Below are 24,364 nucleotides of genomic sequence, written 5' to 3' on the forward strand. Positions count from 1 at the left end.
GACACAGACCCTGCATTAGATGGATGGATGTAAATGATGACAAACCTATGTGGTAGGTGCCCTGGTGGATAGAAGCCTGGGTGTTGTGGGAGCTTAAAGGAAGGGATATCTCAAAGCTGACACTAGGCAGGGGAAAACTCAACAATTATAGCTACCTTAGGTACAAAATAAACATGTAAAAATCAATATATTTCTTATGTGCTACTAATAATTCCATTAGAAAATAAGGGGGACTAAAGGAATCCATTCTCAAGAGCAATAAAACAATTTACACCACCTGGAAATAAAGTTAACGTAAAATGTACAGATCTAGATAGAGAAAACTAAAAAACTCTACTAAGGAGCATAAGACTTGGACCAAAGGAGACTGCAGTTTGCCTTAGATTGGAAGACCCTATAACATGTGAATATTAATTATCCCAAAATTAGCCTGTCAAGTAATTGTCATCCCAAGTAAAATCCCAGTGAGATTTTATTTGGGCAGAATGATCCTATGGCTCAATTGGAAAAATAGATACATCATTTTCATAACAAAACTACCTAACATTTATGCATAACTTACCCTGAGCCAGGCTCCATCCCAAAGACTCGGTATGCTCATCTCATTTCATCTTCACAAAAACACCATGTGGTAGATACTGTTGTTATTAACGTTACACAGAGGAGAAAGCAGAGATTCAAAGAGGAAAAAAATACCTTGCCCAAGGTCACACAGCAAGTAAGCGGCTGAGCTGGGATTAAAGCTCAGGCTATCTCACCCCAAGCCCCTGAATTTAACCACTCCATTCTACTGCCAAGAAAACTTTGAAAAATATGATTAATGAGCTGGGACTTCTTCTACCGGATACTAAGGTGAATTAGGTAGCTACAACTAAAACAGTACAATTTCAACAAAGGAACAGACTATTAAACCCAACAGAGTATAGATACAGAGCCAGGTGTATAAGGAATTGTAGTGCATGATAAAACTGACATTTTAAATTGGTGGAAAAAAGATGGAAGTCAGTAAAAAGAATGGGACCGCTGGCTAGCCATTCAAAAAAAAAAAAAGCTGGATCCCCACCGTTCTCCTTAAATCGAAATAAATTCTACCTGGATCAGAGATATAGGTGACTACCTGGTTTTAGAACCTATTATACCGCCACAGTAGTCAAAACAGCCTGGTACTGGTATAACAACAAATACATAGACAAATGGAACAGAATTGAGAATCCAGACATAAATCCATCCACATATGAGCAGCTGATATTTGACAAAGGACCAAAGTCAGTTAAATGGGGAAAAGACAGTCTCTTTAACAAATGGTGCTGGCATTACTGGATATGCATCTGCAAAAAAATAAAACAAGACCCATATCTCACACCATGCACAAAAACTAACTCAAAATGGATCAAAGACCTAAATATAAAACTGAAACGATAAAGAACATGGACGAAAGAACAGGGACAATGCTAGGAGCCCTAATACATGGCATAAACAGTATACAAAACATTACTAACAATACACCAGAAAAGAAGCTAGATAACTGGGAGGTCCTAAAAATCGAACACTTATGCTCATGCAAAGACTTCACCAAAAGAATAAGACAATCTACAGACTGGGAAAAAAAATTTGGCTATGACAAAGCCAATCAATATCTAATCTCTAAAATCTGTAAGATACTGCAAAACCTCAACAAAAAGACAAATAACCCAATAAAAAAATGGGCAAAGGATATGAACACACAGTTCACCAAAGAAGACATCAGGCAGCTAACAGATAAATGAGGAAGTGTTCACGATCATTAGCCATTAGAGAAATGCAAATCAAAACCACAATGAGATACCATCTCACCCCAGCAAGGCTGGCATTAATCCAAAAAACACAAAATAATAAATGTTGAAGAGGTTGTGGAGAGACTGGAACACTTACACACTGCCGGTGGGAATGTAAAATGGTATAACCACTTTGGAAATTGATTTGGTGCTCCCTTAAAAAAGCTTTTTTTTTTTTGAAATAGAACTACCATACGATTCAGCAATCCCACTCCTTGGAATACATCCTAGAGAAATAAGAGCCCTCACACAAATAGATATATGCACACCTGTGCTCATCACCACACTGTTTACAATACCAAAAAGATGGAAATAACCAAGGTGCCCATCAACAGATAAATAGATATATTATGGTATATCCACACAATGGAATACTACACAACGATAAAGAATGATGAATCTGTGAAACATCTCATAACATGGAAGAAACTGGAAGACATTATGCTGAGTGAAATTAGTCAGTTGCAAAAGGACAAATGTTGTATGAGACCACTATTATAAGAATTCAAGAAAAGTTTAAACAGAAAAAAAAATTCTTTGTTGGTTACAAGGGTGGGGAGGGAGGGAAAGGGGTATTCATTAATAAGATACTAGACAATTATTTTAGTTGAAGGGAAGGACAACACACAATACAGGGGAAGTCAGCACAACTGGACTAAGCCAAAAGCTAAGAAGTTGCCTGAATACAACCAAACACTTCAAGGGACAGAGTAGCTATATCCTTTCGGGGATATCTATCTAGGTCAATTGTCATAACAAACTATATTAAGAAAACGTTCTGCATCCCACTTTGGAAAGTGGCATCTGGGGTCTTACAGGCTAGCAAGCAGCCATCTAAGATGCATCAATTGGTCTCAACCCACCTGGAACAAAGGAGAATGAAGAACACCAAAGATATGAGGAAAATATAAGCCCAAGAGACAGAAGGGGATGGACATATAAACCAGAGACCAGAAGAACTAGATGGTGCCTGGCTACCACCAATGATTGCCCTGACAGGGAACAAAACAGAGAATCCCTGATGGAGCAGGAGAAAAGTGAGATGCAGACTTCAAATTCTAGTTAAAAAGACCAGACTTTATGGTCTGACCGAGACTGGAGGGATCTCAGAGGACACAGCCCCCAGACTCTGTTAGCCCAAAACTAAAACCATTCCCAAAGCCAACTCTTCAGACAAAGATTAGACTGGACTGTAAGACATAAAATGATACTGGTGAGGGGTGTGCTTCTTAGCTCAAGTAGACCCATGAGACTATGTGGGCAGCTCCTGTCTGGAGGCAAGATGAGAAGGCAGAGAGGGACAGGATCTGGCTGAATGGACACGGGGAATACAGGGTGGAGAGAAGGAGTGTGCTGTGATATTGTAGGGCGAGCAACTAGGATCACATAACAATGTGTGTGTAAGTTTTTGTATAAGAAACTGACTTGAACTGTAAATTTTCACTTAAAGCACAATTAAAAAAAAAGATGAGATATATATGAAAAAAACAATAAAAATATTGGGAAAAAACCAAAACTGAATACTTATATGATCCTGGAACTGGAAGTCTTTCTAAGCATAATATGAGAGTTGGGAAAAAAAACATTAAGTAAAATCATAGATTTATCTACATAAAATTAAAAAGTCAGGTATGGCAACAACATACCACACCACATGTTAAAGACAAACAATAAAGCTAGAGGAAAATACTTGACAAAGGGTTAAGATTCCTAATAAAGAGTTCTTAGATGTCAATAGGAAACGTTTCCATAGAAAAATGGTCAAATAACTATGACCTAATTAGGAGCGCTGGTGGCACAGTGGTTAAGCACCTGGCCACTAACCAAGAGATCGGCAGTTCAAACCCACCAGCCACTCTGGCAGAAAGATGTGGCAGCCTGCTTCCATAAAGATTTATAGCCTTGGAAGCCCTATGGGGGGAGTTCCTACCGTTTCTTACAGGGTCGCTATGAATTGCAATTGTTTGGTTTTTAAACAGACAGTTAACAAAAGAAAAAAGTGTAAGTAGAAATAAATACTTGAAAAGATTTTCAAACTCACTAGTAATCCTTGAACTACAGATAAAAACAAAATTGAGATACAATTTTTTCAACAGATCTGACAAAGATTAAAAAGACTGGCAAAACCCAGTGTTGGCAAGGGTATAGGAAAAGGAGCATAACTCACACTCTGTTGGTGAAGATGCAAATTCATACTGTCCTTTTGGAAGGCAGTTTCCAAATATGTAACAAAACTATAAATGGGCAAGCCCTCTGATCTAGTAATTCACTTACAGTGGTTTATTCTAGGCAGGAAATTAAACAAGTGAACAAAGATCTATATAAGAGGATGCTTACTCTAGCACTGGACAAAATAGTAAAAATACAGAAATGAGTTCAGTGACCATGAATAGGGTTAAATTCTGATGTAGTCCTAAATGGAATACTATGCAGCCATTAAAACCAATAACATAGCTCTATATTTGTCAATTGGAAATATGTCCACAACATATTGCTGAGTAATATGAACCCATGCATATTATAAAGGTCAAACTAAAAGAGCTTGCATAAAGACAATATCTAAAACAACAAAATTCATCAAGATTAATTTCCAGCAATATATAATTACTTATTTACATGTTTCTGTATCGTCTGAGTATTTTACCATCAGAATACATAATTTCTATAATCAGAATATTCAATAAAGTTCACTGCATTTTTGATGTGCTTAACTGAACACGTACTATATTGCTCAAGAAACTATATATTATCAGATTTATTTCCTACCTCAACCCTTCAGGAAACAACCCAAGAAAGGTTAAGCAACTTGCCCAATATTATATACCCTGGATATATCAGGATTTGAACACAGGTCTGGCTGACACCAGTGCCCTTTCCACAATGCCACACTGCTACTAATAATTACTACTACCATTAATATTTAATCATAGATGCCTCTTGCTGTGTGCCTATTAAATGGCAGGCACTTGATGGATGTTTTCTCTAACCCTTTCAGCAACTCTGCAGAGTATGCATTAACCTTCCCACTGAAGTGAAAAAGCTTGCTACAGGTTGTTGTTCTTAGGTGACCTGGAGTCGGTTCTGACTCATAGTGATCCTATGTAAGACAGAACAAAATACTGCCTGGTCCTGCACCATCCTCACAATCATTGCTATGTTTGAGCCCATGGTTGCAGCCACTGTGTCAATCCATCTCTTTGAGGGTCTTCCTTTTTTTTTTTGCTGACCCTCTACTTTACCAAGCATGATGTCTTTCTCCAGGGAGTGGTCCCTCCTGATAACATGTCCAAAGTATATGAGATGAAGTCTGGCCATCTCACTTCTAATGAACATTCTGGCTGTACTTCCTCCAAAACAGATTGGTTCATTCTTCTGGTACCCATTAAACCCATTGTTGTTGAGTTGATTCCAACTCATAGCAACCCTACAGGACAGAGTAGAACTGCCCCATAGAGTTTCCAAGGAGCCCCTGGTAGATTCGAACTGCTGACCTTTTGGTTAGCAGCCATAGCTCTTAACAGTCCATTGTATATTCAATACTCTTCACCAACACCATAATTCAAATGCATCACTTCTTCCGTCTTCCTTATTCATTGTCCAGCTTTCACATGCATTTGAGGTGACTGAAAATACCATGGCTTGGGTCAGATACAGCTAAGTCCTCAAGGTGATAACCTAACAAAAATATTCTTGCTTTTTAACACTTTAAAGAGGTCTTTTGGAGCAGATTTGCCCAATGCAATATGTTGATTTCTTGACTGCTGCTTTCATGGGCATTGATTGTGGATCCAAGTAAAGTGAAATTCTTCACAACTTCAGTATATTCTCTGTTTATCATAATGTTGCTTTATTGGTCTAGTTGTTAGGATTTTTGTTCTGTGTTAAGGTATAATCCATACTGAAAAGCTGTAGTCTTTGGTCTTCATCAGTAATTGCTTCCTCTTTGCTTTCAGCCAGCAAGGTTGTATCATCTGCTTATCGCAGGTTGTTCATGAGTCTTCCTCCAGTCCTGATGTCGAGGTCCTCGTCATACAGTCCAGCTTCTCCGATTATTTGCTCAGCATATAGACTGAATAAGTATAGTCAAAGGATACAAACCTGACACCTACCTTTTCTGATTTTAAACCATGCAGTATCCCCTTGTTCTGTTCCACTGCCTCTTGGTCTATGTATAGGTTCCACATGAACACAATTAAGTGTTCTAGAATTCTAATTCTTCACAATGTCACCCATAATCTGATACGATCCACATAGCTGAATGCTTTTGCATAATGAATAAAGCACAGGTAAACATCTTTTTGGTATTCTCTGCTTTCAGCCAAGATCCATCTGACATCAGCAATGATATCCTTCATTCCACGTCCACTTCTGAATCCTGCTTGAATTTCTGGCAGTTCCCTGTCAATGTACTGCTGCAGCCATTTTTTAATTATCTTCAGCATAATTTTACTTGCATGTGATATTAATGATATTGTTCAATAATTTCCAAATTCTGTTGGCTCACCTTTCTTTGGAATGGGCACAAAAATGGATCTCTTCCAGTTGATTGGCCAGGTAGCTATTTTCTAAGTTTCTTGGCATAGACAAGTGAGCGCTTCCAGCACTGCATCCGTTCGTTGAAACATCTCAATTGGAATTCTATCAATTCCTGGAGCCTTGTTTTTCGCCAGTGCCTTCAGTGCAGCTTGGACTTCTTCCTTCAGTACCATTGGTTCTTGATAATATGCTACCTCCTGAAATGGTTCAACATCGACCGATTCTTTTTGGTACAGTAACTCTGTGTTTTCCTTCCACCTTCTTTTGATGCTTCCTGCGTTGTTCAACTTTTTGCCCATAGAATCCTTCACTACTGTAACTCGAGGCTTGGATTTTTTCTTCAGTTCTTTCAGTTCAAGAAATGCTGAGCATGTTCTTCCGTTTTGGTTTTCTAACTCCAGGTCTTTGCACATTTCATTATAATACTTTATCTTGTCTTCTCAAGCTACCCTATGAAATCTTCTGTTCAGCACTTTTACTTCATCATTTCTTTCTTTCGCTTTAGCTACTCTGCGTTCAAGGGTAAGTTTCAGAGTCTCTTCTGACATCCTTTTTTTAAAAACTCTGCAGGGTAGACATTAACATTCCCACTGAAGTGAAATAGTTTGCTACAGGTAGTGGGTAGTAAGTGCTAACCCAGGTTTATTCACCCAAACCTCCCCGCTCCATTTTGCCACACTTCCTGCTGATCCAGTAGCATACTGTCTTCACCTTGAACATTATTTGCCCTGAGGTCTTTGCCCCTCTACTTGTCTTTACATCTCTACCTTGTAGCTCTTTGGTTTGACTGCAGTGTCTAAATATAGATTGTTCATTTGACCATAATGTCAATGTTTACTTTTACCACCTAGTTATTTAAACAAGAATGCTGTCAAATTTTAGTTTATCTGCTGACTTCATCACCCAGCTCCAAAGACTGCGGGTCTTTTGTTGGCTGGCAGAATAAAACCAAAACTTGCCAGCCAGGTCTGGCTCCTTCACAGTTTAGCTCTTATCTGCCTGGCCACCAGGCACCCAGTGTGCTCTGGGTTTCCTCCATTCATGCTCCTGACCACACTCCTCCTGGATATGTCAGCTCAATAGCCCCAGCACCCAGCAGAATGCCTAGCCCAAAGAGGCATTCAGTAAATGCCCACTACAGAGAGGAAGGAAGAGAGCTTTATAGTGCTAAAAACAAGGATTTCAACCAGGCAATAGGAAAGGAGCCTGGGAGGCTGAGTAAACCTCAGTTAAGCTTCAATGAAGGTAACATGCTCTCAAAATCAGTCATCTTGCTGTGCTCTCCAGCTTTGAAGGGCTTTCACATAATCATAACAGCTACCATTTTATACGGTGCTCTCTACATGCCAGATACTTTACACATATCCTTATGTGTGTGTGTATATATAGATATACATACATACATTTATTTATATTATTATTTACATAAGGAGCCCTGGTGGCACAATGGTTACATGCTCAGTTCAGATTGAATCCACCAGCGGCTCCACAGGAGAAAGGACCTAGTGATCTGCTCCCTTAAAGATTACAGCCTAGGAAACCCTAGGGGGCACTTCTACTTTTTCCTATAGAGTTGCTATGAATTGGAATCAACTCGACAGCACACACCAACAACACTATTTACTTCCTCTCTCTCCACTAGTTCTACACAATCTCTTCGAGGGCAGTGACTTTTCATCTGTTGTGTTCAAAATAGTGCTGGCACATAGTAGATGCTCAGTACATCACTGACTTCTCCAAAGAGCCCCATGAAGAATGATTTTACTCTCAATTTACAGACAAAAAGCATGAGGCTTAGAGTGGACAAGTGACTTTTCCAAAGCTATAGATGCAACAAGAGGCACAGCCCAAACTAAAGATAGGTCCAAGGTCTTGCCACTACCCCTGCCAGTTGCCTGGATTCAGAAATATCCACTCCTAGCCTTGAAGGTGGGAGCCACCTTCCGTCAGCAGAGCTCCTTAATTGACTAACAGTGATAACAATGCAACAATCAGCATTCACTGAGCGCTAGCTGCTACATACCGGGCACTGTTCCCAGAGTTTCACATGCTTTAATGCATGGCAATTTAGGAAGCACTTGGTATGATCCCTTTTTGACAGTCAAGAAATCTGAGAAAACAAGGAGGTTAAGAAACTTGCCAAAATCACAAAACTATTAAATGGTTTGCTCAGAATCAGAATCCGGCTGTCTGGCTCCTGCACCCACGCTCTTCACCACCACCCAAGCTGCCGCAGTAACCTGCCACCGAGAGTTAGAGCGGTGGGGGAGGGGCCAGCATTTTCAGAGCTGTTTTCAGGCCACTGTGCCCAATCCTTTAGACATTTCTCATGTTTTCTTTTCATGTTATCCTCTTAATCCTCAGTTACACTGTGAAGTTACAGGGGATTGAGTCCCTAAAAGAGTCACATGGCAATATAGAGACAGAAAGTAGATTAGTGGTTGGCTAGGGCCATGAGGTTGGGAAGAAATGGGGAGTGGCTGCTAATGGGCACGGGATTTCCTTTTGTCATGATGAAAATGTTCTAAAATTGATGGTGGTGATGGCTGCACAATGACTATACTAAAAATCACTGAATAGTACACTTTAAATGGGTGAATTATACGGTAGGTGAATTATATCTCAATAAAGCTGTTACTTTAAAAAGGACCACTTGGAGGGAAATGGCAGAGGTTGCATTTCAATCCAGCTTCAGGTCAAAAATCTTGGAACCATTGCAGCCTCTTCTTTTTCTCTCACCTCTCACCACCAATTAATTATCAGCAAATCAAAATGCATCCTTGGGCGAGGTTACCACTTCTCCTCCAGCCTGGTCCAAGCCTCCATTTCTCATCAGAACTATCACTACAGCATTGGCACCCCTACTAAGCAGTCTCCTTGCTTCTCCCCTTGCTCCCTCTAGTCCATGATCAGCCAGAGGGACGGACCACTTTAAAAGATTCCTGTCAGACCATCTCCCTCTTTCATTGGAGATCAATGGTCTAAAAATAAGATTCATTTAAGAATTCAGTTTTGGCCACTGTCCACCTTTCTAACCCCACTGTCTCCCTGCTGTCCCCCAAACACACTCCCAGAGTATTCCTTTGGAATATTCTTCCACCAGGTACCAGCTACTCACATGGCTTGCTACCAAATTTCATTCAGGACTCTGCTCACACATACATAACATAACCCTGCTTCAGAGAAGCCTTCCCTAACCCAGAACCTCATCTAGCCAGCCCTCCCCTAGCATAATCTCTGTCTAATCTCTGACCGGCCTTGTTTTTCTTCAGAGCACTTCTGACCACCTGATATACTTCTCTGTTAACCATTTGTGTCCATCAATGGAATGTGACAATCCTGAGGGCAGGAACCTCATCCTGTATTCCTAAGACTGAAACCAGTGCCCAAACCATAGCAGATGCTCAAAAAATGAGTAACTGAATCTGACACAAAAGACCTGGCTCCTCTGGCTGCCCCTGGGATAATCCATCAAAAAGGTTAATCACTGCATGTAACATGCCCCTTACTGGAACATGGAAACCCCTTGCACCCCCTCAGTGCCACTGACCTCCCTGAATTGTACTTATTTGTGAATGGCTTATCTTCCCTACCAGACTGGGGGTTCAAGAACAGGGTCCATAGCTGTAGCCCGTAACACCTATCGGAGTCTTGAACACTGTAAATCTTTTGTTGGCTGGACAAAGAAGATAGATTTCAAACCCAATGGCTAAAATTTAATTTCTCTGCTCCCAAACGCAGCAATGCCCACTGCCCTGAAAAATGCCTCGGCCCCATTCCTAGGGAACGAAGACCTTGGAGTTAAGTTCAAGTGCCCCCTTAGAACTCCTTGCATATGAACTGTGCCAGCAGAAGGCTACTGGCAGAATGGGATTCACCAACTGAGCTCAAAAAACCTGCGTGAACAGCAGGCAGACTTAAAGCAGGCACTTAGTGAAATTACTTTCTGTTATCTCAAAGAGAAATAACAGCATGCAAGACTGGCTGAAGGAGAAAATGCTCAAATGTAAATAGGGCTGTGCTTTACTCCCACAAATAGAAGCCTTCAAGGGTTCTCTTTCTCTCTCTCTCTCTACAGAATGTACCATGGAGTCTAGACCTTTCCTGGTCCCCTTCTTGTTATACACTCCCATCACTCCAGGCCTCTCATGTTCCCGAACTACCGAGAACTGTCATCGCAGTTGTTCAATTTATTCCCTTTGTCTGGCATGCTTTTCCCATCTCCCCTGTTGGATAAAGCCCTACCCATTCTTTAAGAATACAGCTCAAATACTGCCTTCTTTGTGAAGCCTTCCTTGACCTTCCCTGACATATCACTCTTCCTCTGACAGACATCATTTTGTTCCGAGCTATAGGTATCGGCATTTATCCACCCATCCAACTCATCTAAGTGTCAAGCTTGGAGAAGACCATAGGACTCGTCCTCAGGGAACGTACTGTCTAGTGGCGGAGATCAAAATAAACATATTATTACAAGTTAGGAAAAGGGCTAAGTAAACAAGGTATGGTGAGAGCATACGGCCAGTGGAGATGGGAGAAACCAACTTTAGAATGGATGGTGTGGAAGCCTTCTCTGAGGAAGTGACATTTAAATTGGTAGCTGATGGATGAGTAGGAGGTAGCCAAGCAAAAAATGGGGAAAAAAGTTTCCAAGCAGAGGGCACGGCACATGTGAAGGTGCTGAGGCAGCAAGGAGCTTGGCATAACCCAGGGACTAAATAGTGTGGCTCCAGCCTCAGAGGGCTGGGAGAGTGGAATGAGGAGACGGGCCTTTGTGTGGGTACTGACAGCTGTGAATTATCCTTTGTGTTTCTTCCCATATCCCCTATCATCAGAAAGGCTGGAGCACATTCAACTCCTCTCCCTGTTTCAGTACAGGACAAGACACCTGATGCACGAGAAGCATGAAATGCCTGTGAGCTGCACTTCCCCAGAGATGTGGGGACTTCTTGCTCAGCCCATGCCCCCGCTTCATTCTTGCTCAGCCCATGCCCCCGCTTCAACAGCAAGTCTCCAGTTGGCTGGCCTAACTGAAGTGCCTGGGACTGGTTAACCACAAGACTGGTAGTAGAAACAGAGGATGAAACAGGAGCAGCTGTGAGAGCTACAGTTACGTCCTCGACAAATGCCACTGGCAACACAGTTGGCAGATGTGACCACCATATGGTCCTTGGAGACCAGATTCTCAGGGTTAATTTCAATCAGTTGGCAACGCTAGTATAAGAGGGCCTGCCAAAATCATAAGCCCCAAGACTTAAGTGATAAGTCTGAAGCTCAGAATACAATTTCCAAGGTTTGAGTGGTTTAATTTTTTTTTTTTTTAAACAGTCCAGAAGATGAGAAGACTACTTGATCAATCAGCTGCCCTGCCCTGTGCCTCTCCTGAAGAACGAGCCCCTGGCCCAACCTGGAATTCTATCATTTTCAAGAACACACAGTTCTTCAAATCACACTTTGAACTCTGCTTTCTGAATAATGGCCTTTGAGCTAATCTAATCATTATTATAGGCTATATCATGCTATGGTTTTTAACTCTTTCTGAAAGGGAAGGGAGCATAGGGAGGTGCTGGACACCATACATACTTGAGGGCATCTCATGAGGAAACATGATTAAGAATTTTTTGCCTAAGTCACATAGGCACCTGTCTTCTCTGTGCTCTTTAAATTTCTTGATTTTTTTTTAAAGTCTTATACTGTAATGTTTTCTACACTAGCTCTCCAACGTCCGTCTATTGAGGGTAAGGGCTGCAGGTACCTTCTCGTGAAATTCCACTTTTTTTTGTTGTTATACAAGGTCTTTGCAAATGCTGTTCCCTCTGTTCCTTCACAAATTCCTTCCCTCCTCTCTTGCCCAGCTAACTCCTTCTTATCCTCTAGATGACACTGTAAATGCCATTTCTTCAGAAAGCCCTTCTCTTACCCATCCACTTCAGTCTAAATTAGGCCCTTCATGGCACTTGTCACAATTTGTAATTACATATTTGTGTGCTTTTTGTTAATTCCCCCCACCCCGATTAACGTGGTAAGCTCCATGAGGGCAAGGACCACAGCTGTGTTGCTCACATCAGTGCCTAGAACAGCTTGGTACATAGTAGGTGCTCAATACATAAGTAATAAATGGTTAGCATCTTTTCTATAGAGGCCTAAGATTTTTCTGGATCTGGTATGATCAGGACTGGCTTCTAGTAGGACACAAGTTGTTCATGGTGTCATCTAAACACAGGGTCCCATCACAGCAATGACATTTTTAAATGTCTGCTCTAGGCCATCTACTGTGCTTGTCGCTTTAAATGTATTTCTAATCCTCACAATGGCCCTACAAGGTGGAGACTGCCACCGCATTTTACAGACAAGGACCCCAAGGCTCAAAGAGGTAAATTAAATTCCTCATAGTCACACAGCCAGTAAGCAGCGGCAGAACCAGAAATCAAACCCAGCTCAGAGTCCAGGCTGTGTTCATTCTACTCAGTCCCTACTTGTCAAGTGAGGTGCACAACCCCCTAGGGGTAAGCTTCCAGCAGGCCTGGGCATGAGAAACCACAAGACAAATGTGTGGCCCATTTTTCTGTGTTTTTTTCCTGATGGTAAGTAATAAACTGCTTTTATGTTTTATGCTTTTATATTTTACAGTACAATGTATAATAAATTTAACAGAAATTAAAACACCAAAGTTCAAAGAAATTTCATGCCTGTTCCCAGACCTCTGTCTCAGGAACCGCGTGGAGAAGCACTTATTTGTCACTCTGCCTTTCTTCATTTTAGGTTCCTTTTCCTTGTTGCTACATTTTTTTAAAATACCAGCATTTCAACTCAACCTTCATTTTTCTACTCCCACAGTTCTCTCATTAGACAATTAAACTGCTTAAAGAAAGTGGTGGTGTGTCAGCCACACCCATGCCATTTTCAAAAGCGTTAGTCATTTATGAGGACACTTTTTTGTAGGTACAATAAATCTGATTGATTTTTATTACGCATCTTAGTTTAGAATCACTTTACATTCCTAGACAAAGAGATGATACAAATAAATAGCAATTGAAAAACTTAAGAGCCCCAAGTATTGGCATATTCTTTGTCTAAAGGTAGCCAAAGAGAAGGTCAAGATCAACAGTAACTCCAAGGAGCCATGAAGACCACTGCCCCCTGCCTGCCCCAGGATCACTCATAACATCAAAGACATTTCATTCCAGAAATAAGGGCGGGAGAAAGGTGGCAAAGTTCCGAACAGTACAAGACAAAGCCTTGCATGACAGACAATAGCCAGGCCCACTATTCTTATCCAGTTCCCTCCAAGCATTTTTATTATGGCTTTTAGAGTATATTAATAGCCTCAATTTTATCCACTGATGGCATTTAGATGGTCCAAGGTGTTGTTTGCAGTAAGCCTCAACCCCATATGAGAAACGTGAGGCAGAACTGATATCCCATGTTCACAGGGAAAAGACACTTCTCAGAAACTTGGCAACAATTCTACATTCAGTAAGGGGGGACTTAAAAGAGTCAGACAGGAAGAGCAGAGAGAGGCCCATGCCTGCGCAGCAGAACTCTCTGGCGCCCTTGGTCTTGGAGGTGTGGGTGGAGCAATTCAAGCAGCATGCAGGCATTAGACAGGGAACAATCCAACGTTAGGTCAGAGTCTTAAGAAAGTGCATCATGCCTATGATTTGTGGCCTTGGGTTCTGAATGCACGGGTCTGGGAGATGTTAAAGTACAAAGCCAGATATTTCCTACCAATCAGAGCAAATCGGGGTCTGATGAGAGTTGCACACAGGCTGAAACCCCTTTTCCCAGAGGACCTTCTTAAATTCTGTAGACTTGTTTTCAGACGTCACTAGCTGCTTCTGGTATGAAAGCCCTCAGATGGCTCGGAACATTCTAGCATGACTGCAGATATGAAAACCTGGCCCCTCAGTGGGTTTGATAGGTCCTCTACACATTTCGCTCAATTCAGAACCTAAAGCAGCAGCTTTCTGGCAGCAGCAAGACATTCTACCGTCTCCTCTATTCAAATATTTATTGAATCCATTTTGAGGGAAGAAAAGCACCAGAGGCTGCTTGGGAAGGGGCCGCATCACTTGCCTCGAGGGTTTCCTTTTACTGTGTTTCCACAGACCACTAGGAGATGAACACAGCTAAGTACAAGGCAAGCTTGTTTTTATAATTCTATCAACTTTGCCTTCTTCTTTTGCCTCCTTAGAAAAGCTTGTGTGTCATTCAACTACTCTTGCTCAGAATAGCCACCTCGAGACATCAGTATTTAGGTGTAGTGCTATCTGCAGTTTTCAATTCTCAGATTTGCTAGAGTGAGTACTTTCAACCTACAGAATTCACACTAGCTTTGAGGAAATGTGGTGTGAGAGACAGGTATAACCTGCAGATAACCATCTTAGGCTATACACCTCATCATTTGGTTCCACTCAAATAGGCAATTTCTTAGTAAATCAGAAGGAAACCAGGTTTGACCCCAAGAAAGGATAAGGGAAGGCTCCATTATGCTCTAGGAACTGCTAAAAAGGGGCCTGGGTTCAGAAACAATGGTTACTAAAAAGGAGACAAGCTGCCAGACGACACATCTCCATTTCGCAGAATGCTTAAGACATTGCACTTGGTACCTACTCTTTCCCATGGGTTCTGATCCAGAAATGTGCCCTGGGAACTGAGCAGCTGAGTTAAAATACAACCCAAGGCCCACCTGAGTCGCCACCTTCCTGGGGCACCATGCCAGCAAGGTGCGCCAGTGTGGCAGACCTGGGGACTCATACTGTCCCCTCAGGCTTGGCTCATGGTCTCAGACACCCACATGGGAGTGCTTCCAGCCTAGATTAGTCATTCAAAGGGCCTTTAGTACAGACAAAAGGCAATACCCACACATTACTGTATTTCTAAACTTGGGCAAGTTCTTGGTCTTTTTCTCTCTCACAGACATACATGGACATACTCACAGAACACAGGCATCCTCGGGCTTACACACCCACACACACTTGTGAGCTTCTCTTGGGGAAAAAAATGAGTAACATTGACCTAATGACCAACATAAAACGAAGTTTTCAATCTCAGTAATACAAAAAACTAAAACTTAGAAACCAAACTAGTATATGTAAACGGGAATTCCTAAGTCTCCTCTGAGCCTATTCACTCGTGCAGCTGCTCCTTGCCACCATCTCAGGCTCCACCTGGGGGGAACCCAGAGCTCTAGGGGTAGGTGGCTTTCTGTTGCAAGCAGACAGTTCTTTGCTTCCATCTGTTGTGTCTCCCCTTCCTATAGCACTGAGTCTCAGGTCTCCCCATCTCTGAGTCTGCGTGGTCACCCTTATGCTCTCCATGCTGATATGGAATAAAACAGGGAATTCCAAAGTGCCACTATACCTTTCTTCCCCAGCCCTAGTCCTGTCAGAGAAGGCAGAGCCAGCCTCCCTTCCCCAACAAGACAGGCCCACTACACAGCGGCAGGCCCAGGCAGATGCTCGGAGTATACGTGCACAAATGAAGAGTGACAAATGGAGAGTGAAGCGACACGGTGTCTGGACATGGCACCAGCTTACAGATGTAGGCCTTTGACAGGATACGAGTAGTCTTGGTTTTGAGGTGTTAAAGAAGCCATTTCCCTAAACTCTCCTTGGAGGCAAAGGGAATGTTATTTCTAGTGCTTCCAACATTGAATCCTTCAGGAGCAGGAACTGGTAGCTTCCTAGGGCAAGATTTCCTCATTTAGCAGATCCCAAAGGCAGATCTACTTCTTACTGAGGCGCATGGAAGCGAGATTGCTGATCATGCCCACCTGGGGCCTGGATCCAAAGAGATCATGCCCAAAGAGGGGCCTGGATTCCACCTAAGAGAACAAGCACCCATTCAAGTTCTAGGGCTTTCACTTTTCAACCTCACTGTCATCTTATCCTGAAGCTCCAAAGACTTGGTCCTGCTAGGGTGACTCCTGATTCTGCCCTACTGTTCGCAAGAAGGGAGCCCAGTGTGGAGAACAGGCTAGAAAAGGAGAGGAGAGAGGAGGGAAGGGCAGGGGGAAGGTGAGGGAGAGAAGAAGGGAAGGGAGAGAAAAAGGGAAGGGAGAAGGAAGCAAGGTCACTGGTCATTCTCTTGCTCTCCACTTGGGACTATCGCATTTTACCTTACCCCATGCATTTCTGAGATGCTAATTAAAAGAGGTTTTCCAGAGGAGCTGAGTACCAGAATAGGACCAGCAGGTTTCGACCAGATTGAGTCGGTTAATCTGCAAAGAGACCATCACTTCTCCTCAGGGGAATGGTTCTGAGTTTGGGCTCAAGTCCTCTCTGCAGGCTTCTCTCAGAAGGCAAATGCTGTCTATGCCCTGGGAGAGGAGGAACTGGCTTTACTTTGGAACCAGGCCCCGAGACTGTGGATAAAGCTGAGATGCAGGGGTTCCTGAGGAAGACGAGGAGGATCCCGACTTCCTTCCACTTTTAGGCCTGCAAAAGTCAAACACATGTTTATATTACACATCCCTATCTTTGTTCCTGACCCAGATCAGACTCTTTTCCCACTGTGTGCCATTAACCCTTCAAGGTGGCCTTTCCTCAATGGCCTGAAAGCCAGTATACTTTGAACTGTAAAAGCCCTAGACTAACACAGCCTGACCCTTACAGTCTGCCAACAGGAGTGTGAAACCTCAGGGCAGGGACTCTGATGCTCAGCTCCTGTTCTGTTAAAATCAAATCTTGACGTCTTGAAACTGGTTAAAAAAAAAAAAAATCAAGCTGTTTTTCTTAAATCCTTGTCTAATCCAGAATTTAAAAAGATAGAGTTTCTAATTGAGCACCAAACTAAGTACTTGGTTATTTTAATGGGGGAGGTAAATTCAGCATTGAGGCTCAGAGCCTGGGTTGTGGATTTAGTCGGACCCAGATTTGAACTCTGGCTCTGCCAACTTACTAGCTTGGTTTCCTTGGACCTAGCTGGTTTCTCAAATTCTCTAAGTCTTAGTTTTCTGATCTCTAAAATGGGTTTGATGATAAAACTGATAAGTTTTTGCAGGAAATCATTAAGAGAATTCTTCTAAAGCCCTCAGAACTGCTTGGCACCCAGTGGGCAGGTCCCCAGACCACATGCTCCTTACAAGCAAGAACTGGGCGCCTTAGGTATTCTGGTGTTCAGTATACCTGGCATAGAGCCTGGACCAGAAGTATTTGTGGAATAAATGAATAAACATAGCAGCAGTACGGCAACACTTCCTGGTGTGTTCTACAAAGTGTCTCATGATCAGCAAGCACTCCTGACACCCTCTACCTTGGTTTGTTTTTGTTCAAACATGTTCTGTTCAAACATGGGTCATCAAAACCCACTCACCTGGCCTTGGATTTCTTATTTGCCGTGCTTTCAAAGGATGACGCATCCACCTGTATCTCATCTTCATCCTGCAGAGCCGCATCCAACGCAGCCTGGACTTTGGGGGCAATGGCAGGGCCTTCGTAATCTCTGGTGGTTCGGCTGGGCATGTCCAGCTCCAACAGCACGATGTTTTCTGCCTGGAGAAGCACAGTCACGAGCATTTAGGTTGGCCTCCAGGCAGACGCAGAACACAAGCAACCCATACCTTCTCCAAGAACAGAATAGCAAACTGCTTGCTATTCAGAGCCTACTGAAAGCCTGTCGAGAAGAAGGGATGTAGTTTTATAATTTTTTTCCTGGGCAGGATTATAGATGATTTTTTTTTTTCTCTATGTTTTTCTGTATTTTCTTTTCCTTTTTTTTTTTTTAAAAAAACAATGAGCATGTATTATATCCTAAGGGAAATAATAAATTAAGGAAAACCAATTTACTGCAGACAATATGAAAATACAGAAAGGTATAAAGAAGAAAACAGCAATCACCAATCATTTATCACTGACAGACAGTAGCCTCGATGGACATTTTGGTTGCAGAGGGCAGCTCTGTTGTATGTTTGTGGAGGGTGACCATGGCAGTATATGTGGGCTTTGTAACCACATTTTAAAAATCAGAATGAGCCCCACCTCATAATTCACTTGGTATCCTGTTGTGCGCCTTCTTCTAGCTCCTAATACTGAGACAGGCGTGTCACGGGAAGAACACCACGGTTACCAGGCCCCTCTCCTCCTCTAGCTCCTCCGTGTCAGTGCTGCTCAAGCCTCAGGGCTTCAGAGGAGGCAGAAGGGGCCACTGCAGGGAGGGGGTGGGAGAGGGAGCAGCTCCATCTACTGCTCTGTATACTGGGATACTGTGTACAACTTCTCCTGATGAAGTGGATCCATTGATAAAAAACACTGGAGAACTACTGCTCTAATACTACCTTTGGATCAGATTAGCCCCCCAGAAACACACATATTTGATTTCTGGACTTTAAAATCATGTTTCTAGCTTAAAATACAAAATAACTGATGAGATACATGTCTTCTGAAACTGCTAGAAAAATGCTTCTGATACACCACTCACGTTCCCCTACATAAAACCCCATCTAGTCAATCTTTTCCCTTTGGCTTGCTTTATTTTAAATAACTTCACGAAGAAAAGCAGCATCTGTAGAGCTAACTAATCCTGATCTTTTTTGCTCTAGCTGCCAAGGAAGATTAAAAAACATTTAAAAATTTTTTAAGTGAAAATCTTTCATTATAAAAATTATAGTTTCCCTGTTGATAGTTATATAGATAAGCAAAACGAAGAAAAGTTAAGTATACGTCCACCAACCAGAGATAACCAGTTCACATTCTGATATATTTTTCACCAGATTTTTTATTCTTCTATACATGTCTGGTACAAATTGTTTTATAACTTGCTTTTTTTTTTACTTAACAATATGTTGTATCTCCTGGATCCTCCACTTACCAGCTACCTGACCTTTAAGCAACAGGAGAGACTGCAGAGACAGGATGGGAGGCTTCAATGAGATAAAGCCATTAAGTGAGCACAGTGCCTGGCACATAGAAAATGCTTACAAAGGGAAGCACTTACAACATTTTTATTGTAAAATATTTTGGGGTCTTTAAGTAGCACTCAACTGTGTCACTTTAAATATGTAAACAATCTGATGCCAAGTGTAAGTACTGTAGTTCTTTAACATATCTCCATCTCTTGTCACTAAACTGACCTGTGTGTCATTCAACCACCCTTGGTCAGAATAGCCACCTCGGGACATCAGTATCAAGCTGGCAACTCGATTCCAACTTACGGTGGCTCCAAGCATATCAGAGTAGAACTGTGCTCCATGGGATTTCTGAGGGCTGATTTTTCAGAGATAGACTGCCAGGTATTTCTTCTGAGGCACCTCTGAGTGAATCTGAACTTCCAACCTTTGTTAGCAGCCAAGCTCCTTAACTGTTTGCATCACCCAGAGAGTCCTCTCCTGTCACAGTTGTTGTTAGTTGCCATCTAGTCAATTCTAGCTTATGGTGACCCGATGTGTATAGAGTAGAACTGCTCCATAGGGTTTTCAAGGCTGTGACCTTTTGGCAGAAGATGGCCAGGTCTGTCTTCAGAAGCTCTCTAGACGGGTTAGAACCGCCCACCTTTCAGCTAGTAGTTGAGTGCTTAACCATTTGCACCACCCAGGGACTCCTCTCCTGTCACTAAACATCCGCGTTCTCTCCAGACTCCCCACAGAGCCATTTTGAAGCTTACTGTTAATATTTATTGGCTATTAAGGACACTGTGTTTGGACTTTCCTCCTTCTCCAGTCCTGAGTTTCTAAATTTCATTCTATTTTACCTTTTTACTTATGTATTTTTTACATTATAAACATCCTCAACTACCTCTAGAAAGAGTCAAGATACAAACAAACTCTGTAACTTCGCAGGACAGTGCCTAAGGGTTTCATATATCTAAACTCCTCCAAAAGAGAGAGGAGAAAAACCAAGAACAATCTTCTCACCCTGTATCGAGCCTCAGGGCGAATCATCATGGACATTCTTGCGTGTTGGCTCAATGGCCTCTTGTATCCCACAGCTGAGACTGGCCGCTTCATCATCTGCTGGTTCCTGAAAATGGACTGCAGTGGTTAAAGCCCTGGTTGGAGTGTGGTCCACAGCCCCAGCACTGGTCCTGCCAAGCTAGTGCTCAGAAGATTCTGAGCCTGCTTCAGGTGGAACTGAAAGCAAGGAATTCCCTGGACTGAGGGCTAACATGTTAATAGGACAGGAGGTGCTTATCTTATATGTACTGATTGAATTGCTTTCTGATTCAAATGTAAGCATCACGCATCTTTTAAATTACAAGGGGTCTCAGTCATCTAGTTCTTACAGGGCAGACACAAAGTATGGCTGCCAGCACTCCCCACTCCTGCATCCTTCACAGACCTGAGAATCCTCCTCAATGCTCTGTCAGACTGGAACTGACACACAAGATGACACCTATGTACTGCCTCTCAATTCGCCTAGCACCCTTTGACAGCTGGGGAAGCTAAAATGCAGCAACGTGGGAAGGGTCATCAGTTCACCAGTAACAAAGTCTCCAATTCCTAATAACACACTCGTCACCAGACTTTTTTTTACCTCATGGACCTCTGGGAGCCATAAAGCTCAGAAATGCAATTGGTTCTGAGTTTAAATGACTCAAACTGTGCTCTAACCATACCCCTCTGGCCAAGTCCAGCTTGTCAACAGTCTTTCACTCTTCTCGAACACCCCCCAGCACCTCTCCCGCTGCCTTTCTACTTAAAGTTAATAGTGACTTACTCCAGTCTGGTTATCGGGTGTAATTTCCAATGATCCTCCTCTTCATCAAAGAAAGATCGATTCATAATTTTACTTTTTTCTTCCAGAGGGATAAAGTTTTCTATAATAAGATGCCTGTAAGAACACACATACATAGGTGAACACAGATGGAGAAAGAGGTTTAATTAGTCAGTGTTGGCTATCTGGTCCCATGAGTAGTGACTACTCTTAAGTTACTCAACAAACATATACTGAGCAGGTACTTTGGGCCTAACATCATACCAAGAACTGGGATTCAGACAAGCATGACACCTGGTCCCTGCCTGAGACAGAGGGGTTACAGTGCAGTACTCTTAGGTATGACAGGTGCTGATAGTGGTCTGTCAGGGAATATGGGAGCTGCAGCTTGAGAATGTAGAAAGACTGAAGAGGGCGTGGTGCCTGAGCTATACTGGAGTGAACACTTGCTAAAGCAGGTATCTTCTGGAGGGCCACTGATGCTGCAAAACCAGGTCATTAATTTTGCAAATGCTGAAAACAGGTTAGAAATTAAGTTTCAGTTGCCCTCCTCCAACTCCATGCATTGTTGCCCAAGCTGGAAAACTTCCTTTTCTAACGGCCAGGACAAAGAGCAGGGCCCAGTGGATATCAGTTCTTCAGAACACCGAGGACAGAAGACAATTCTTGAGAAGAGTCTCTGTCTGAGACGCGCCTGGGGAACTTGGCAAACAACGAATACTAGACCCAGTGAGCTGTGTCTCTCTACAGTACCTACTGTCTTCCACCACATCTCTGCCTTCACCCTTTCAAAACCTCAGTACAGAACAATGCCAAAGCGGTGTTAAAGTGGGAAAGACACAAAACAAACACCACAGAGGTGTGGGGTACTAGGAGGAAGAGGTTGGCTCATTGTTTATTCAAAAGATGTAAGTAAAAGATGAAAACCCTGGTGGCATAGTGGTTAAGTGCTACGGCTGCTAACCAAAGGGCCGGCAGTTCGAATCCACCAGGTGCTCTTTGGGAACTATGGGGCAGTTCTACTCTGTAAAAGATAAAACAATAAAAATGATTTTCTTAGGGGAAAAAAACTTCTGGGAGATTAAATGGTTCTCAATGGCCTTTCTCATAAGATACATTTGTTTTTTTCTGGTTACAAAAGGCACTATTTACTCATTTTAGAAAATGTGAACAATATAATTATTCATGGTTTCACTATTCAGAGACAACTAATATTTTGTTCTGATCTTTTCTCTCCGTGTACACACCAAGAAAGAGGACCTATGTATATATTTCATTTTAAGGGCTCCTTTCCAAATTCACAACTTGGTCATTAAAAGATCCCTTTTGAAAGTTATTTTTTAGAAAAAAATCCCAGCTAATGATGGGGAAGGAATGGCATAGAAAAACATTTTGCAATCCCTAATGAAATAATGGATCCAGACAAAGATCGTGGTTGAAACCCTCAGCTCAGTGGTTCTCAAGCCAGGCTGCACATGAACATCACCTACACGGTTTGGAAAATCATCTTAACCAGACCTCGGGCTAGACGGATGACTCTCAAAACGCGTTCATCGAACCACCAGTACCAACCCTTGACATCTGTTAGAAGTGCAGATCTCAGGCCCCATCCCAGGCCTCCTGAACCAGACTCCGGGGGGGGGGGGCCCAGGGACCTGTGTTCAACAAGCCCTTCGGGTGGTTCTGATCCCTGCGGAAGTCTGAGGGCCACAGCCCTGGACCAGTTAAATCAATCTCTAGGATGGAGCCCAGGCAGCACCACTTTTTAAAGCTCGCCAGGTGATTTCACTGTGCTTCAGAGCTGGTTTTCAGCTGAAGGGAAATAAGGGGGATAAAAACGAAAAACCAAACCCACTGCTGCCAAGTCGACCCCGACTCACAGCAACCCCGCAGGACAAAGCAGAACCACCCCACATGGTGTCCAGGGAGCGGCTGGTGGGTCTGAACTGCCGGCCTGCTGAATCGGCGGCCTGAGCTCTCAGCCACGGCGCCACCAGGGCTGGAGATACAAACTCAAGGACGTCACGAGGAAGCCGACTCGCAAGCCCAAAACGTGAGACGATTTTACAGGCCACCTGACAGTTTATTTAACAAGTCGACTATGAGAAATTTTTAAACATGGATAAGGGATTCCTCCAGATTAAAATAAGCTGAAGAAACACAATGTGGTTTTTGTTAGATGCTGTTGAGTCCACTCCACTCGTAGTGATCCCGTGTGACAGAGGACGATTGTCCCACAGGGCTTTCTTTACGGAAGCAGATCACCAGGTCTTTCTCCTGGGGAGCCACTGGGTGGGTTCAAATCATCAACCATTTGGTGCTTAGCCATTATGCCATTAGGGCTCCTTAAGAGATATAATAACCAGATGCAATGTGGGATCCTCATTTAGATCCTAATACCAAGAAAATCTGAATATGGACTGGATACTAGAAAATACCAAGAAACTGAATCTTAACTGTGTTAGATGTAAAAATGGCATTGTGTATATATTTAAAAAATCAATCTTAATTGTGCTGAAGGGTAAGACAGTACACAGTACTGGTGAAGTCAGTACAACTCGACCAAGGCAAGATCACGGAAGCTTCATAGGCACATCCAAACTCCCTGAGGGACCGAATTACTGGGCTGAGGGCTGTAGGAACCATGGTCTCAGGGAACATCTAGCTCAACGGGCACAACATAGTTTATAAAGAAAATGTTCTACATCCAACTGTGGTAAGTAGCATCAGGGGTCTTAAAAGCTTGTGAGCAGCCATCTAAGATACTCCACTGTTCTCACCTTGTCGGGAGTAAGGGAGAATGAAGAAAACCAAAGATACAAGGGAAAGATTAGTCCAAAGGACTAATGGACCACAACTACCACAGCCTCCACCAGACTGAGTCCAGGACAACTAGATAGTGTCCAGCTACCATCACCAACTGCTCTGACAGGGATTACAATAGAGGGTCCCTGACAGAGCTGGAGAAAAATGTAGAACAAAATTCTAACTCACAAAGACCAGACACACTTGTCTGTCACAGACTGAAGAAACTCGGAGAGTACAGCCCCCAGACACCCTTTTAACTCAGTACTGAAGTCACTTCTGAGGCTCACCTTTCAGCCAAAGATTAGATAGGCCCATAAAACAAACAATAATATACACAGCTCAACCATGTATACTAGACTAAATGGGCACACCAACCCAAGGGCAAGGACCAAAAGGCAGGAGAGGACAGGTAAGTTGGACAAATGGAAATGGGGAACCCAAGGCTGAGACGGGGAGAGTGTTGACATGTCGCAAAGTTGGCAACCAATGTCACAAAACAATACGTGTATTATTTGTTTAATGAGAAACTAATTTGCTCTGTAAACCTTCATCTAA

At 42.7% G+C, this 24,364-nt stretch overlaps 1 protein-coding gene across 2 annotated transcripts in view; it reads right to left on the reverse strand.

Annotated features, from left to right (window-relative positions):
* Nucleotides 1–3,472: 3,472 nt before the first annotated feature.
* The window catches only part of KIF3B (kinesin family member 3B), a 69,029-nt gene continuing 48,137 nt past the window's right edge, over nucleotides 3,473–24,364 (reverse strand). For both annotated transcript variants that reach the window (XM_049869193.1, XM_049869194.1), the window contains 4 exons: nucleotides 21,005–21,118; nucleotides 20,203–20,308; nucleotides 17,667–17,845; nucleotides 3,473–16,789 (listed from right to left, as the gene is read on the reverse strand). In XM_049869193.1, the coding sequence (XP_049725150.1) occupies nucleotides 16,693–16,789; nucleotides 17,667–17,845; nucleotides 20,203–20,308; nucleotides 21,005–21,118 (496 nt within the window). In that variant the 3' untranslated portion in view covers nucleotides 3,473–16,692. The remainder of the gene's footprint in view (nucleotides 16,790–17,666; nucleotides 17,846–20,202; nucleotides 20,309–21,004; nucleotides 21,119–24,364) is intronic.

This window comes from Elephas maximus, chromosome 25 (assembly GCF_024166365.1).
Source record: "Elephas maximus indicus isolate mEleMax1 chromosome 25, mEleMax1 primary haplotype, whole genome shotgun sequence".
Taxonomy (NCBI): Eukaryota; Metazoa; Chordata; class Mammalia; order Proboscidea; family Elephantidae; genus Elephas; species Elephas maximus.